The sequence below is a fragment of the Rhipicephalus microplus genome, chromosome 2 (genome assembly GCF_043290135.1).
Source record: "Rhipicephalus microplus isolate Deutch F79 chromosome 2, USDA_Rmic, whole genome shotgun sequence".
Classification (NCBI taxonomy): Eukaryota; Metazoa; Arthropoda; class Arachnida; order Ixodida; family Ixodidae; genus Rhipicephalus; species Rhipicephalus microplus.
Genome location: NC_134701.1, coordinates 164,596,692 through 164,615,770, shown reverse-complemented (window position 1 = coordinate 164,615,770; position 19,079 = coordinate 164,596,692). Strand labels below are relative to the sequence as shown.

General features: G+C 47.8%; 1 protein-coding gene across 1 annotated transcript in view; it reads right to left on the bottom strand.

The window, feature by feature from the left end:
* The window catches only part of LOC119169670 (cell adhesion molecule Dscam1), a 233,612-nt gene that overhangs the window by 11,937 nt on the left and 202,596 nt on the right, over positions 1-19,079 (bottom strand). The window contains exons 21-22 of the mRNA XM_075885653.1: positions 18,219-18,407; positions 13,713-14,006 (exon numbers count right to left, since the gene is read on the bottom strand). Of these exons, the coding sequence (XP_075741768.1) occupies positions 13,713-14,006; positions 18,219-18,407 (483 nt within the window). The remainder of the gene's footprint in view (positions 1-13,712; positions 14,007-18,218; positions 18,408-19,079) is intronic.

The window sequence follows — 19,079 nt, the reverse complement described above, 5'->3', positions numbered from 1 at the left end:
CACGTCTTTACATGATGATCGACTGGGCGAATTACACGGAAGGTTCACAGTTTACCGATGAATCCCTCCGGAGCTTCGCCCATTCATCATCATTCACCCCGTGAATATGCCGTATTTTTTTTCTCCGATACAAATTCTATCAATTTTTGCCGTTGGTACAAAACGCAATGCAGTGGCAAGGTAGATTTTAAAAAAATGGTTCATGTTAGCAACTATATCAATCGCGTCAACAGGGAGATTTCGGCTCAAGTGGCACAAAACTAATACGAAAGCATCAAGGCTTCAGTAAAAACTCAAGATACTAAAAGGTTTGATACGCTATATATATATATATATAGAAAAGAAGTGTATATATAAGGGCTCGTTCTTTCTGTGCTTCACACGATATTAAGGAGATGTAACAGACAATAATGCCAAGGAAAGTATAGGGGAAGATATTAGACTTGTAGTGAATAACAAAGACGTTGATACCATCAGGTCAGCTATCATCAGCACAAGAAAAAGGCATGAGATCGGCGATCAAGCACCGTCATCTGGGTTCGCCTGCCTTCCTTTAGAGCTACCACCCGCTTGCTGAGTCCTTCAATAAATCCCCTTTACATTTGGTGGATCGTGCTGGGTAAAACTGCATCACCTACACCCTGGAACTCCGATCCCGCATCCTGCCGTGGTGGTGGTGGTGGTAGTGGTTACAATGAAGAGGAAAAAGGCACCTAATTTCTGTCTGCTTTCAGGCGACACGGCGCAATGCCTTGTAGGGCTGGGGGGAAGGAGGGATAAAAAGAATAGAAGGAAAATAGACGGAGAAGAAGACAGCCAACGAGAGGAAAAAGAAGGAGATAGGAAAGTGGGGATCTGGTCGAAGCAGTCCAAGGGCGGGGCACCACAATGCGAGAGCTGCACGGCTTCAGGAGACCGCGGAGGGCGAACCAGTCGGCGAGAGCTACGCTGAAGTCGGAGATCGCGAGGGCACAATTGTCCAGCTTGAAATCCTGCGAACGAAATCCCCCATCCTGCCGTCGACCATGCAAGTTGACGCTGCCCAACAGACAGCACCTCTCGCGGCTCCTACTTGCCCCGGCCCGGTTCACCAGCGAGACCCCCCGATCTTTTCGGGCGCCGAAGACCAGGACGTCGAGGACTGGCTGTCGTCCTACGAAAAAGTCAGTGGACCAAACAGGTGGGATGAGGCTGCTAAGTTTAGCACCGTCAACTTTTACTTGGCTAATGTGGCGAAACTGTGGTACACAAACCACGAATCCGAGTTCGAGAACTGGGCCACTTTCAAGCAGGCAATATCCTCGGTTTTCGGTCGCCCTTCTGTGCGGAAGTTGCGCGCCGAACAACGCCTGCGCTCACGGGCACAAGAACCTGGCAAAACGTTTACCGCCTATATCGAAGATTTACTCGATCTCTGCAAGCGCGTCGATGCCGCAATGAGCGAAAGTGCCAAGATCCAGCACATTATGAAAGGTGTTGATGACGACGTGTTTCAAATGCTCTTGGCGAAGTCTCCTGGCACGGTGTCTTAAGTGGTAACTTTGAGCCAGAACTACGACGAATTATGACGGCAACGACCTCTCACCCGTCGTCCATTTCAGCCTAACCAACCACTCGCTGCACTGGACGTCGTACCTGACCACTCCCGCCTTCTAGCACAAATGAAAGACTTTGTGCGTGAGGAGGTCGCCCGTCAGCTTTCCCTCCTGCCGTTTTGTCAGCGCCAAGAGCTCCCGCAGCAGCAGCAAGAGCAACCACCGACACCGTGAAGTGCATGCTCCGACATGCACTTCAGGACCAGATTGCCGAGGCTATGCCAGTGCCCTTTCAGCAGCAAGTTGTCGCCGCGCCTCTTTCTTATGCTGACGCAGCAAAGAGGCAGCAGCCACACCAGACCTCGCCGTTCAATGGACTGCCGCATGTCACCGCTCCTACTCAGTCTTCCGTTGCATGGGCTCCTCCCCTCGCTACCACAGCCTCGACTCAGCCGTATGCCGCGTGGGCGGCGCCCCTTGCTGCAAATGCCTGGCGAACGCGCGATAACCGGCCGATCTGTTTTGCGTGCGGTGGACCTGGCCATATCTCCCGATACTGCCGTCGTCGCGTGCCCGCCTACACAGACGTCCGACCACGAAGAAACTACATGGACCGACCACCTTTTGGTTATGAAAGTTCGAATCGTCAGTCAAACACGTCTTCCCGTGATTATCCAGCAACTTCGTCTCGTCGCTCACCTTCACCCAATCGACGCTCCTTGTCACCCATGCGTCCACGACCAGCCCCTCAAAATGAGGGAAACTAGCCGTCGCAGTTAAAGGGGCAAGAACTGCGCTATCGAATTTTTCAAGTCCTCGCACCTTGCCGTCAAATATCGTCGAAGTTTTTGTAGACGGCGCCCATGCATACGCTCTTGTGGATACCGGTGCCGCTGTGTCTGTTATAGACGCCAAACTTTGCCGCAAGCTCCGAAAGGTGACCACGCCGCTTGATATGTTCTTACGTACAGCAAATGGAGAACCTGTTCGACTTATAGCCGCCTGCACTGCCCGACTCGAAATTGCGGAGGACCACTACATTGTTGAGTTTATCATCCTTACCTCGTGCTCTCAATGACATCATACTTGGCTGGGATTTCCTATCCCGTAATCGTGCCGTTATAGATTGTGCCCGTTCCGAACTTGAACTGCTTCCATTCTTCGACCAGCCCTACGACCACACTAATCAAACCGCGCACAAGCTAGTTGTCAAAGAAGACACTGACATTCCACCGACAACAGCTGTTTTGCTCCCTGTGGTCTCCGACGGCATGCGTGATGAAGTAGCATTTTTCCAGCCATCAAGCCTCTTTCTAAGTCGGAAACCACTTCTGCTCTCTTATTCAGCCCTCTCAATTTCTAATAGAGCCAGTGCTCTCTGCCTTACCAATCCCTTTCCGCATACCATCAAACTGTTTAACGAGTCTCTTGGATGCGTACAACCCATTGATAACGGACAAATTTTTACCGTGCCGCAAGAATCATCCCAAAGTGACCTCGCCGCCGTCAGTGCTCTTAACCACTCTCATCTACAGGCTTCAAAAGTGTTCGATTCGGTGATCGCAGACGGACTGTCACCATTTGAACGATCTGAACTCCTCCAACTGCTGCACCAGTACCGCGAATCTTTCGATGTTGTTCAAACTTCACTTGGCCGCACTTCTACCACTCTACATTACATCGATACCGGCTCCTATGCGCCACTACGACAGCGACCATATTGTGTTTTTGCGGCGGAACGCCAAGTTATTGCCGAACAGGTGAACGATATGCTGCAACGGGGCGTCATTCAACCTTCACAAAGTCCATTGGCCTCACCTGTAGTGCTCGTTAAAAAAATGATGGTTCCGTTCGCTTCTGCGTGGATTACCGGCGCCTAAATAAGATCACTCGAAGAGACGTGTATCCTTTACCCAGGATTGACGATGCCCTTGATACTTTACAAGGTGCCGAGTTTTTTTTATCATTAGATTTGCGCTCAGGGTACTGGCAGGTCCCCCTTGCAGATGCCGATCGACCAAAAACAGCCTTCGTGACACCGGACGGTCTGTATGAGTTTAATTTCATGCCCTTCGGCCTCTACAAAGCGCCTGCCACCTTCGAACGCATGATGGACTCGGTTCTTCGGGGTTTGAAATGGCAAATCTGTCTCTGCTATCTCGACGATATAATCGTCTTTGCGCCAGACATTGGAACACATCTCGAGCGCCTCAAACACGTCCTCACGTGCCTGAAGAATGCTCAGCTCCAACTCAACCTCAAGAAGTGTCACTTCGCTGCTCGGCAACTTACGATTCTCGGGCACGTCGTATCAAAGGACGGTATACTTCCAGACCCGGCTAAGTTACGTGCTGTCGCCGACTTCCCCAAACCAACGACTATGAAGCAGTTACGGAGCTTCGTGGGGTTATGCTCCTACTTTCGCCGGTTCGTGCGCAACTTCGCCTCTATCATTGCGCCTTTGACCGAACTTATAGGCAGCACCACTGATATTTCGGCATGGCCTTCTGAGTGTGACAAAGCCTTCTGTACCCTTCGTCGTCTCCTCACTTCGCCACCAATACTGCGTCACTACGATCCTACGGCAGCAACTGAGGTTCACAGCGACGCCAGTGGTGTCGGCCTCGGTGCGGTTCTCGCGCAACGCAAGCCTGGATTCGCCGAGTATGTCGTCGCCTACGCCAGCAGAACTCTTACCAAGGCTGAATCAAACTACAGCGTCACCGAGAAGGAATGCTTGGCGACCGTTTGGGCGCTTGTCAAGTTCCGCCCATACCTTTATGGCCGTGCTTTTGATGTAGTAACGGACCACCACGCATTATGCTGGTTATCTTCGCTTAAGGACCCATCGGGTCGTCTTGCCCGTTGGGCTCTTCGGCTTCAAGAATATGACATTCGCGTGGTATATCGTTCCGGCCACAAGCATGCCGATGATGATGCACTGTCACGATCTCCCCTATCCCCGGACATTGCATCTGTTTCCTCGGACAACACGTTGTCAGCGCTTGACGAGGACATCATCTCTTCTGCACAACGCAATGACCCATGGATCGCTTCGCTTCTTGACGCGTTATCCGAGGCACCGACACTTCCAACCACTCGAACCCTGCGCCGCCAGGCTCCGCACTTCAGTATTCGGTATGGCCTTTTGTACCTGCGCAACTATTCAGCAGATGGTAGGAAATGGCTACTAGTCATTCCCCGAACGCTGCGCTCTACCATCTGCGCGTCGTTGCATTCCGACCCGCAATGTGCTCACGCCGGTGCTTTCAAGACCTACGAGCGCCTACGAAAAAGGTATTACTGGCGCGGAATGTTTACCTTCGTCCGCCAGTTCATTCGCGGCTGCCACGAATGTCAGCGGTGGAAAAGCCTGCCACATCCTGCAACAGGTTCATTGCAGCCACTTCCATGCCCAAACCGCCCATTCGACCGAGTAGGAATTGACCTCTACGGACCACTACCATTAACAACGGCAGGCAACCGATGGGCTATCGTGGCAGTGGATCATCTAACACGGTACGCTGAAACTGCCGCTTTCCCCACAGCTGCAGCACAAGACGTCGCAACTTTCATACTCAATCGTTTTGTGCTTCGTCATGGTCCTCCTCGAGAACTCCTCAGTGGCCGAGGGCGTGTTTTCCTCTCCGATGTAATACAAGCACTTCTTCAACAGTTCCATATGGTTCACCGGAAGAGTACAGCCTACCACCCACAGACGAACGGCTTGACTGAGCGGTTTAATCGTACTCTGGGGAACATGCTCACTACGCATGTCGCTTCTGATCAAACAAACTGGGACCTCGTCCTCCCATTTGTTACATACGCGTATAACACCGCTACGCAAGTCACTACCGGGTTTTCCCCATTTTTTCTCTTGTACGGTCGCGAACCATCACACACTATCGACACTTTACTGCCATACTCGCCAGATCCCTCCGAATACAAGCCTGTCTCGGAAGCCGCTCGTTACGTAGAGGAGTGCCGCAAGCTGGCCAAGCGGCTTACTACATCCGATCAACAGCGCCAGAAGGTGATCCGTGACGACAACCATCGTTCTGCACCAACGTTCGTTCCTGGAGCACTTGTATGGCTTCATGTACCGCCCTGCGCTCCTGGTGCATCGCCCAAGCTACTCTCTAATTATCATGGTCCCTACCGCGTGGTCGAGCGTACTTCACCCGTGAACTACGCCATTGAACCCCTCACGCCACCGAGCGGCCGTCGTCGGCGTGGACGTGATATCGTTCACGTAAACCGTCTGAAGCCGTACTTTGACCCGCTTGTCCCCACGTGTTAGATCGCCAGGATGGCTTTAACTTTTTCGCCAGGGGTAGTGGTAGTGAATAAGAAAGACGTTGATACCATCAGGTCAACTATCATCAGCACAAGAAAAAGGCACGAGATCGGCGATCAAGCACCGTCATCTGGGTTCGCCTGCCTTCCTTTAGAGCTACCACCCGCTTGCTGAGTCCTTCAATAAACCCCCCTTACAGACTGAGTTGTAATGTAAATATGAAGAAAGAAAAGTGGGTGAAAAGATCACTTATCACTTGCTGTAGGTATATATATATATATATATATATATATATATATATATATATATATATATATATATATATATATATATATATATATATATATATTGCTGCGACAGGTTCGCCACATTCAAGTAGCCCACCACAATCATCGTCACCAGCACCAGCAAGACCCGGCTCGGCTGGCATGCGCCACGCGTTCGGACGTTCAACAACGAGGAAGAGGAAGTTAGTCAGATCTGTGCTACTCGGCTACTCGAACTTGACGACTATAGTTTTTAGAATCGTGGGCACAAGTTCGCCCTAATAAAGTCGCTTGTTTTTTTAACCTGTCGGCGTCAGCATCGCTACATTTCTGGTGGAGGTGCTGGGTAATGAATCGAAGCCCCACGAGCTCAAGACAGCGTAGCCCCGACGACCAGCGTATCAACCCCGTGGAAGTGACTCCTGTACACCAGAGGGCAAGTCGCCGTCTTCGAGGTGACTCACCTGAGTTCGGTCCTTTTCACTTCATACCAAGGGGAATTCAAACGATGGATGCCACCACTATGACTAGCCAGGTAACACCGGCTCAAGTGTTCATTAGCCAACCGCACCAGCCGCCAGTTTTCCACGGCGACTCGTACGAGGATGTTGAAGATTGGTTGGACCTGTTCGAGAGAGTAGCGAGCTTGAATGGATGGGACGAAAGAGAGAAGCTTCGTCGCGTATACTTCGCCCTGGAAGACTTCGCGAAGACATGGTTTGAGAACCATGAAACCTCGTTGTCTACCTGGGAGGTATTTCGACGACAAGCGGTGGCTACGTTCGCGAACATAGACAGGAAAGAAAAGGCGGAGGCAGCTCTTCAATCGAGAAACCAGCTAACAAACGAGAGTGCTGCTATGTACATTGAGGACATGGTCCGCCTGTTCAAGCGTGCGGATTACAACATGGCTGAGGATAAGAAGGTGCGCCATCTAATGCGCGGAGTGAAGCAAGAGCTGTTCGCCGTTCTCGTCCGCAACCCTCCGAGCACGGTTGCTGAGTTTTACTCGGAAGCGACGGCCATCGAAAAAACACTGGAACAGCGGGCTCGGCAGTACAACCGGAATCTTAACTGCGCATCTGCACAGGTATTTCCCGGAGGCGTGCGAAACGACGTTGAAGCCCTGCGAGAGCTAATTAGATCAGTTATCAGAGAAGAACTGAGCAGACTGCATATGCCCCAGACTTCAACTGCACTATCTGTTACGGACGTTGTTCGTGACGAACTGAGGCAGGTGATACGAGAGCCAGAGCGTGAGCTGCAGCCGGTTCGACCTATCCGAACATACTCTGAGGTTGTCAGACAACCCACGGTACACAGCAATGCAGCAGTTGCGATGGCAACGACTCCTCTCCCACCTGCGGCACGCACAGCACCTCGTCCACGGGAACCGACAGCTACCTATCTGCCCCCAGGAGCACGTAGCACACATCACTATGTGGAGCGTAGGCCCAGGAAAAGTGACGTCTGGCGTGATCACGAGCGCAGGCCTCTGTGTTTTCATTGTGGGGAAGCGGGTCATCTGTACAGATTCTGTCCTTACCGACAGGCTGGATTAAGAGGCTTCCCGTCATATGCACCGTGCCCCCGAAACGGCGAACGACCAGCGGAGATTGAGGAGTACTTGTCGACGCGCCAGAACTCGCCAACTCTACGCCAACGCCGGTCACGGTCACCATCGCCTATGCGCTACCGGTCATCCAGCCCACGTACACCTTCAAGGCTGCCTGGTCATCGCTCTCCAAGTCCACACCCGGAAAACTGAAGCAAGCGACCTGTGGAGGTGAGGCCGCTGATAACGTCAGTTACAAAGATCCTCCAATTTGGTTTGAGGGTGATGACGGTGTATTTCCGGTAGATGGGTGCAGCAACGAAAACGTTACTTCAGATTTGCGGTTGAGAATGGAAGGATGGGAGCTGAATGCCTTAGTCGACACCGGTGCTGATTATTCAGTGATAAGTCACAAGATGGTGAAAAAGCTAAACAAATTTGTGACACAGTGGAGTGGATCGCAGATACGCACGGCAGGCGGTCACATTATTACGCCCCTTGGCAGATGCACTGCAAGACTTGAAATACGGGGCTTTATTTACGTTGCCGATTTCATTGTGCTGCCAGAATGTTCAAGAGAACTCATTATAGGAATGGATTTTTTGCGAGCTAATGGCGCCGTAATTAACCTGCGTAGGTCCAGCGTGTCGTTTTCGACTGAACGAGCTATACCTGTGGAGGAATCTGAGGAACGACGCCTAACTGCTCTACGCGTTGTTCATGATGACGTAACTGTGCCGCCACGCTGCAGTATAATGGTGCTCGTAGAAAATGATGCATTGTACAACCGCGAAGGCATAGCGGATACAAATGTAGGACTGTTTTTGAACAAAGGTGTCTGCGTAGCTAGGGGTCTTGTTCACTTGACGAATGGCCGTGCAGATGTCTTACTCACAAATTTCTCCAATGAGCTTCAACACATCGCTCAAGGCACGGCTATCGCCTATTTACACGACTTCTGTATGGCGACCGAACTATGCAGCTTAACGACATCAACCACTCGACCAGTGGCCTGCAACATCGACACATCCGTGACCGTCAATCAGAGCCTTCCGGACAGTCAGAAGAAACAGATTTACGCCTTGGTAAAAGAATTCTCTGATTGCTTTTCAAGTACCTCGAAGGTCCAGCGCACGTCAATCACGAAACACAGAATTATAACGCAAGACGACACGAGGCCTATATGCCAGCATCCATATCGGGTGTCACAGAAAGAACGGGAAATTATCAAGAAGCAAGTGGAGGAGATGCTTTCTGATGATGTCATCCAGCCTTCGAATAGTCCATGGGCGTCTCCCGTAGTGCTCGTTAAGAAGAAAGACAACACACTTAGATTCTGCGTCGACTACAGAAAACTGAACAGTGTGACTAAACGAGATGTCTACCCCTTGCCACGTATCGACGATACACTAGATCGGTTGCGATCCGCAAAGTTTTTCTCCTCCTTAGATCTGAAAAGCGGATATTGGCAAATAGAGGTCGACGAGCGGGACCGTGAAAAAACGGCATTCGTAACACCAGATGGCCTCTACGAATTCAAAGCGCTTCCATTCGGCCTCTGTTCCGCACCAGCGACGTTCCAGCGAATGATGGACACTGTCCTCGCCGGACTGAAATGGCAGTCATGCCTAGTGTATTTGGATGACGTGGTGGTATTCTCTGCAACGTTCGACAAACATCTAGAGCGACTACGCACAGTATTGGAAGCCATCCGGTCAGCGAAATTGACGATCAAACCCGAAAAATACTACTTCGGCTTCGAAGAGCTGCGATTCCTTGGACATGTCATTAGTTCCGAGGGTGTTCGTCCCGATCCCGAAAAGACAGCCGCTGTTCAGAGGTTCCCTACACCCAGAGACAAAAAGTCAGTGCGTCGATTTTTGGGTTTATGTGCCTATTATAGACGATTTGTCGAAAACTTCTCAAAGATTGCGGAACCTCTTACAAAACTGACAAAAGACGACGTGCCCTTCACGTGGGAAAGCGAACAACAGAAAGCTTTTGACGAATTAAGGAAACGACTACAGGGTTCACCAATACTTGCCCATTTTGATGAGACAGCCGACACAGAAGTCCATACCGATGCCAGCAATGTCGGCCTCGGCGCCATCCTTGTCCAGTGGCAAAATGGTCAAGAGAAAGTGTTAGCCTATGCCAGCCGCAAACTATCAAAAGCTGAGGCAAACTACTCTGCAACTGAAAAAGAGTGCCTCGCAGTCATCTGGGCCATAAACAAGTTTCGACCCTACCTTTATGGTAGACCGTTCAGAGCTGTCAGTGACCACCATGCTCTATGCTGGCTGGCAAATCTCAAGGACCCGTCAGGTCGACTAGCAAGATGGAGCCTTAGGCTGCAGGAGTATGATATTACGGTCGTGTACAAATCGGGAAGGAAACACAGCGATGCCGACTGCCTGTCACGCTCTCCTGTCGATCCAAGTGTACCTGAAGAGGAAGACTTTCCGTTTCTAGGCGTTGTCGACACATCCAAAATCGCTCAACTACAACGAGATGACCCGGATTTGCTGGCACTTATACAACACCTGCAGGGTCTCGACGTTCAAGTCCCTCGCATATTCTCCAGAGGGCTCTCCGCGTTCTGCCTTCGAGGAAGTGTCCTTTACAGGAGGAACTTCGAACCTAATGGTGAAACGTTTTTACTAGTCGTGCCCACAGCCATGCGAGAGGAAATTCTGCACGCATGCCACGACGAGCCAACATCTGGACACATGGGTGTGAGCCGAACATTCGCCAGGATTCGCCTGAAATACTATTGGCCTAAGTTGCTCGCATCAGTGCAGCGCTACGTGAAAACTTGTCGTCAATGTCAACGGCGCAAAACTCCACCCGTAAAACCAGCCGGCCTTCTCCAGCCAATAGACCCTCCAGATGCCCCATTCCAACAAGTCGGCATGGACTTCCTAGGACCTTTGCCGACATCGCGTGCAGGCAAGAAATGGATAGTCGTAGCCACAGACTATCTCACCCGTTATGCTGAAACTGACTCTCTATACAGTGCGACAGCTGCCGAAGTCGCCAAGTTCTTTGTGAACAACATAGTGCTCAGACATGGTGCGCCAATCGTCGTTATTACGGATCGGGGCACCGCATTTACTGCAGACCTAATGCAATGCCTGATGCGCATGACAAATACCGATCACAGAAGAACAACGGCGTATCACCCTCAGTCAAATGGCTTAACCGAACGCCTCAACAGAACTCTGACCGACATGCTATCAATGTATGTTGATGTTGAACATAAACAGTGGGACGAAATATTACCCTACGTAACATTCGCATATAATACAGCCGTTCAAGAAACAACCCACGTTGCCCCTTTCGAACTAGTATTCGGCCGAAGAGTGACCACCCCGCTGGATGCCATGTTACCACTACAGGACGAAAGCAGCTATCCACCTGACTTAGATGACTTCTTGCAAAGAGCCGAAGAAGCACGGCAAATGGCAAGATACCGAATACGCCACCAACAGCACGTCGATTCTAGTCGCTACAACAAGCGACGCAGTGACACACTTTATCATCCCGGTGACAAAGTGGGGATATGGATACCAGTGCGCCGCCGCGGACTCTCTGAAAAGCTTCTTTGCCGATACTTCGGCCCTTATGAAGTACTCAACCGTATCAGCAACGTCACTTATGAAGTTAGATCCGCTGGACACGTGAGTTCAAGACGCCGCAATCCCACGGAAGTGGTCCACGTAGTCCGCATGAAGCCCTATCATGACAGATCGTCGAAAAACGAGTGAGAGTGGGCGTGTATCTTTTCACTGTCTTAAGCATCGGGACGATGCGTCTGAGGAGGGGGGCAATGCTGCGACAGGTTCGCCACATTCAAGTAGCCCACCACAATCATCGTCACCAGCACCAGCAAGACCCGGCTCGGCTGGCATGCGCCACGCGTTCGGACGTTCAACAACGAGGAAGAGGAAGTTAGATCTGTGCTACTCGGCTACTCGAACTTGACGACCATAGTTTTTAGAATCGTGGGCACAAGTTCGCCCTAATAAAGTCGCTTGTTTTTTTAACCTGTCGGCGTCAGCATCGCTACAATATATATATATATATATATATATATATATATATATATATATATATATATATATATATATATATATATATATATATATATATATATATATATATATATATATATATATATATATAAAAGAAATAAAGGAGCACACTTAAGAAAATTTGATAGTTGTTTACTATATATGTATGTGTAATACAATATATATACGTATATATTTATATATATATACCTACATACATACATACATACATACATACATACATACATACATACATACATACATACATACATACATACATACATACATACATACATACATACATACATACATACATACATACATACATACATACATACATACGTACGTACGTACATACGTATATACATACGTACGTACGTACATACATACATACATTGTTATATATATGTATATATATAGTGCTGCTGTTTCGTTATTAAAAGCTATTGCATAAATTCAGTGTGGCTCGCAAGACAATGTCAATGTAATCATGATTATAACTTCGTCATATCAGTTCCTTTGTATAGTGCGCTGCGCAATGATGTTCGATTCATACCGCAGCCTAACCTTTGCTTCTGCTGTGGTTATCAAGTACCCATTATGGTACTCTATTGGCACTATAGAGTCTATTCAGTACTCTTCTTACTCAATTCGTTGGCATACCTGTCCTCTTCCCTCCTGTATAATGAACGAATAAGCCCAAGTGGAAACTCACACCCCTATCGACGCTCATTCACAACATGCACGACCATGCTGCTAGTGCTCGGCCGTGGTCACAACTATGTAATATCGTGTGCGAGAGCACATGACGCAACAATGCGTAGCATAGCACTCACTCGAGTCAAACCATGTAACGCAGACAGGTCTCTATACTCGGCGACAACTTAACTTGGCTGTAAACCGAAAGCTTTGGAGACAGGGCTTCCGCACATTCGTTTTGCTCCAGAAGTATGCATGTTGAGGATGATTTCAGTTTTGCTCGCTGGTATCGTTAGCGCATTAATAATGTTATACACATGCAAATTGGAATGGCAGAAACAATTCGAAGGTTTAGTGTACATTTTAGGTACATCACCTTTCAGGAGACATTTTTTAGGGGACATTGCTCGACCCTAAGGAGCTTCACCCCTAAAACACAATGATGTCATTGTATGGCATCAAAGTGAGCACGCTAAGTATACTATCGCGTTTTGTGTCGAGAAAAATATGCACACGAATTCAATTTCTAAATGTATAAACTGACGGAACCTACAGCGGCACTATTACGCAGCCCTGCCCTAGATTTAACATTAGCAGAAAAATTATACCTCTGACTCGGACTTGGAGAAGGCTCCATGTTTCTATCAGGCCTTCCTGTTCTATTTTGCATGTATTTCTTTTTTATATTGGTCAAAAAAGGAAGAGATAAAATACAGTTGATTGCGCTGATAGTTGATATCTCATTTTTATGGTAGCACCACTTCAAACAACCCTGAAAATATGAAGTTAGGGGAATAGTTGCTACATGCTTCCATCATTCAGTGGACATAAACTAGGAGTTAAGAAGTAAAAAAACAATGTTGCAGTTACAATAAAGAGTTGCCATCAATAGTCGACGATAGAAAACTGTAAACCGACACTTCCCAACATTAGCCCATTACAGATCCTGCCGCAATAGAGTAAGTTCAGCCGTCAAAAATCAGACAAGCCTCACTGTGAAATGTGGGTTGAGTTGGCGCGAAAAGGCATTTTATCTTCGAAATGGGATACCTCTATCACTGCTTCTACATGAAAAATGGGTTTTATGTGGCGTCCGTGCCTCCATTTATCAACCCTGTCAAGCAAACTTAAGCAAATGAAGCCAGTCGCCAACAAACAGTTTTTGCTCACACAGAGGGCGGCCACAGCATCAGTCTCTCAGTGACGTCAGACACTGCAGAATCATTATGTTAATTGACTCTCGCTACAGTTTGCGACTCCACTTTAACCCTCGTGCTTTCCACTCACCTCCGCCTGCGGTTAGTGTTGCTACTGTGTACTCTGTCCTGGTGGAGCCCGCGCTGTTGAAGGCAACTGTCAGTAGCTGATACCAGGTACCAGGCACGAGGTCGACAATAAGCGCAATGTCACGGTCAGGCAGCACCCTAGAGCTGAGCAGCGTCCAGTCAGACTCGTCGCGGGGCCGGTACTGGACGAAGAAGTGGCTGATGGGACAGCCTCCGTCGTTCCAGGCGGCCAGCACTAGGCCTAGATAACTTGTGTTGGTCACCACGGCCGTTTTGGCTGACGGGGCTTGAGGCACTGCACGATAAATGGTCATGAATGATCGGTATATTGGTGATTGGGGGGGGGGGGATAGCACTGGCAACCGATTTTTCAAGCTGCGAACACAAGCTACGGGAGAACTGTCTTTCGTAGGGACATGGAAAATAGGATAAATATGAAGAAACGTTAATGTTACTGGTACCGCACGGCGGAGAAAGACAGAATGAAAAATAAATTACGAGGACACTTGGCCTTCTTTTTCTTGCAGGTAGTCCGAGAAAAATTCTTAGAATCAATATGATACAATTCATGCAAGAAATATGTACAAAACTGAGATGTCTTTCTCGATCGAGAGCCCGTTACTGAACGAAAGTTCTTAAATTGTGCCTTCCATATTTTTAAAACACTAAAGATCTGAAACAAAAACGGAGTTAGGCAATCCAGTCAAACAAAAGTGTTGTATGCGTACGTAAAGCTTCAGTGTGAACCTTTAGCTGGTACATTGAAAGTTCACATCAGCCGTACAAATGGTTGACCTGAAGGCGCCGCACCTGTATAATTTGCCCAGCGGCTCGTTATTTCTTGCAGGATCACTTGAATATTGCATAGCTTGATACGTTTGCAATTTGTGAAGGCGGCATAAATCTCCTACTGTTGCAGAGTGTGCGACATGCGGCCTGACACGTTTTCCCTAAAGAAGACATTGCGAATGCTGTAAGGGCAGCTCATCTCGTGGCAGACTAAATGTCCGCTAAATCGTGCCTGCTTTGAGGGATGAAAACAGAAACAAAGAGAACAACTTCATTGACAGCTACAACCAGGTCGTTGACTTTGGCTTGCCGGAAATTTGAAAAGTGGGGGCCAATAGCTCACCATGACCTCTCCGGCCCAGTTAATAGCTTTTGCCCACCATGCGTGATCCGACAATTTTTTTTTAAGAATATTGGACACATTTCTTGAAACACCCTGTATCAGGGGCGTAGACGGAGGATGGCACACCGGGCACGTGCCCCCCCCCTCCCTTTTCCGCAATTTTTTTTCGACATTGCATAGACAGCAAAAAATGGCAATTTTATGGGGATGCCCCTTCCGAAATTAAGGTGCCCCCCCCCCCCTCCCCGCCGGAAAAAATTTCTGGCTACGCGCCGGCTCTGTATAAGCAATTCACTTACATGTTCCAGTGTTAACGCCGGTACATGTGGTAGCTCCTATGGCATATTCAATTTGTGAGAAGAATGATGAGATGTGAACTCTTCTAACCAGCTCATGCTAATCACTACATGGTGCACCCAGTTTGGTATATTCAATTTATTGGCAGTGAAAGAAGCCACATGGAAAACAGAGAATTGTCCACTCTTATTCAGGAAAATGAAGCTTCGGATTGGTTTACATTGTTCGATGCATGCATTGTTCGTTAATTAAAAAAACGGTTAAAGCCACTTGATTGATTTCATGTCTAAAGCAAATATTTAACTATACACGTTGTATGAACGTCCAAAAGCTGTCTCGTGACAACCTATAGACACAGGTAAAAATAAATATAAATACAGGCCAGTTTCTTCGGGACAAATATCGGCTCGTCGTAAAATAAACAAAAGAGATCAAGAAGGTGCCAAGCACCGCCTGCTACAAAAATCAAGTTGATTAGTATAGTACACCTTTTTGCCCACAGGTGGTGCCACTGTTGATTTCACGAAAGCGAGAGGCATGTAGAAGCACAATTTTTGTAGTGCTTTCTATAAAGACTGACTGGGAAAGCCCGTCCTTCCACTGTGCTGCCAAGAAAGTCTGAAACATCTCATACATCGGGAACAAAGCGTACTATGCTGGCGAGGTTTCATGCCGCAGATGCTTTTGCAGCGACAAACAGTCCAGCGATTCTATCACCCGAAACACGATTTCTTGTCTTCTTCAGGCCTAATCACAAAGAAATCATAGAACCTAATAAGAAGCCACGGAATCCTTGAATGTTCACAGACAGGCTGGCGAAATTTCAGCGCATTCGCTTCAGCACTTTATTTATTATTGAATAATTTTATGAATACGCAGGTGGCCTGAAAGTATGAAAACACTGGCACACTCGCGAGCCCTGGTGCAACACGCTCCTTAATTTACAAGTGTCTACATGACGGCCAACAATTTCGTCTTGTGGTCAGTTGAGCGTGCAATCCCGCTATTTCGGCTTTGTTCAGCTTAGCATTGAAAATTGAACAATTTGCAGCGGCTGAAGTTTTGGTACAAGACTGCAGCTGCACTCCATAAAGCACATGACGTCACACACGCCCTAGCAACATGGTGGTCGCTGGCGGTGAACGGTGTTTAGAGACAGTGACTTCTAGGTTCTAGCACCCATTTCGCAATCAAACATACTCTTACAGTACATTCTTCGTGTCTGTATAGACACAATAGACACTCTACTTCTACTTTTCGAGGAGAACCGCAAATTTATGGGCGACTGTGTCATGGACCCTTCCATTAATATGCCTTCTCACATAAACGAATGCCATTATAGGATTGATAGTGGGTGTTTCTTGACCACTGAGCGTCTTGTTCTTTCCGCTTACTCCTGTTGCATTTGCAGCACGTTGCGACACTTCCTGTTCAGCTTGATCGCGACTCGTCCTTTACCGTGCATGGCGTAGCAGTTGCAGTATTCGGCCGCTGACGCGAAGGTCATTGGCTTGATTCCAGTCGCGGCGGTCGCATTCCCAAGTCGGCGAAATGCTATATAACGGCGATGTGAGTGCATGGCGGGGGGAAATTCTCGGAACCTTCCACAACGGCATCCTTCACAAACATATCGTAGTTTTGGTACGTTAAACGCGATATATCATTATTATCCTTCTGCACTCGCCCGAGCCTTCGCAACGAATCGCCCATCGTGAGAAGTGCGTACGCACACATATTGTTGGCCGAACTTCTTCCATAGTATCCGCAGGGCTAAACCTAATGTAGGAAAACGGAATTTAGAACTACAGAGAGTTCAGAATTCCTTCTCGGCCCAATTCGGTGCAGCAACAGTTCTTGGGCCCACCAGCATTCTTGTAGCAGCGGTTTATAAGTCTACCACTGCAGAGTGAATTGGACATTTAACAGTCAATCCTTTTTCTGCGCACGGATTCCCGCTGCTATGTATACACTCAGAGGCAAGTGCAGGCGGTTCTACCGTGGTACAGTTCTGTGCAGTACTCTGATTTGTTCACTTTTTCTTCTAGAAAAAAATCTTTAAACGTACTTTGCAAACACACAGGGGATGACTATGCTGACGTATACTCAACGCCGCCGCCGAATTAGCATTGCTGCCAATTACACACTGAGCAAGTCCCACCATAATTTGTTTTTTTTTTACTGGATTGCTTAGTAAGTAAATCGGAAGGCAACTAGGTTGTTCGAAAATTCCAATTCCAATGTGTATACTTTTGCAATACCAGTGACTTTGCATGAAAATGCCAAAGGCGCATATAAGTAAAATAATTGTGAACTTAGTTTTGACTACTTGTAGTTCACTGGCGTTTATAAACGTATTAGCAGGGTAATTGCCATGACAGTAAAATTGCTTACATTGTATTGCTGATTTTCTGTAGGTAGTAGCTGGAGGTAGTAAGTGTCATGCTAACAAAGTTACTTACTAAGCAGTTTGTGCCGTTTTGTGTTTTGTAGGTAGTAGATATTATCTCAAGCATTGGCTACCTGAAATTTCGCGATTACTACAAGTTTTCCAAGCGCAGGCAGCACTAGCGCTGGCCTCAACAGCGTTTCAAGCTAATGCAAGGCAGAATGTACAGTACCATAAATCGTTCCCGTTTCTTTCTAAACTCCTAAAGAACACAGAAAGCTTACAACAGTCTAGTTCTTCGTTGTGTTAACTTAGTATTACCAGGAAAGAACCATTCAATAACTGACATAAACAGCGAAAAGATGTCCATGACTAAACTACTTTTCATTCTTTTATGTCATCACTATCATGCTTTTCACAGTGTAATACGAGGCGCACAAGAATAGCGGCAACTAACTGCCCCATTCCTTGATCTATGCTGTCTCTTGTTCCTTGTTGTTTCATTCGCGTATCTTTCAAAAGCACTCCGTGGGTCTGACTGCTTTTGAAACCACCGCACTTTTTTCCCCGATATTACACAAAATTTTCAAACACTTACCATCGCTACAATGCCCTAAATTAATTGTTATTATTGTGAATAAAATTTTGTAAGACAATTTTTTTTATTTCGAGAATTTAAGTAAAATTCTAACCTGTGCCTTCTGTCTTTGCGTGCAGTAGCTCGTCGGGCTCGCTTCGTCCATGACGATTGAAACAAAGTACAGAGAACACGTATTCACTACCACAGTGCAGTCCCTCGAACAGGTAGCTTCGCTTTTCAGGGCCCAGGGACACTTCTTTCCACTCGGTGGCGTCGTAGAGGCGGCAGCGAGCCAGGTAACCTGCAATCAACCATTAGATGAAAAACGGAGGAAGAGAAGAAATCGTATCAGGAGAGTCGCTTGTTGGTCAAGTTGGTACATACTTAGTAAACTACAAAAGTCATAAAACGTCAAAATCGGAAAAAGCAGAGCAGTAGAAACAGAAACAGAGAACACAGACGTGGTCATATATTATCATAACTGATCTTCATCAGACGTCACCAATCTTCATCAGACTAGCTCTGATGAAGATCGGTCTCCGGTCGACACGTCGTCATTAAAGAGTTCTTTAGAACCGTACACTTATTTTCCCCTAATTTTATAGGAACTCTTCATGATGTACGTATAATATATATATTGCCACGAGGAATTGTTAAGGCGCAGTACAACGCAGACGTTGTTAAAAGAGGAACGCTGACGGCATCGCTACGACTCATGAAGCCCGCCGGAAGGCACGAGCCGGCCCAGCCTGTGCACGAGCTGCTACCGAGCAGCGGAAAAAGAAGAGAAGAAGAGGACGACGAGCGTTCGCTGCTTTCTCCCAGCTACTGTGTAGTTCTTTTGGCTTTGGGCACAAGTTCGCCCTTATTAAACCTTGTAAATAGGACGTCCCGGTTGTGAGGTTGTTATATCCGTTACATTTTCTGGTGGAGGTGCTGGGTACATGATTCCGAGCCCCACGCAAGAGCGAAG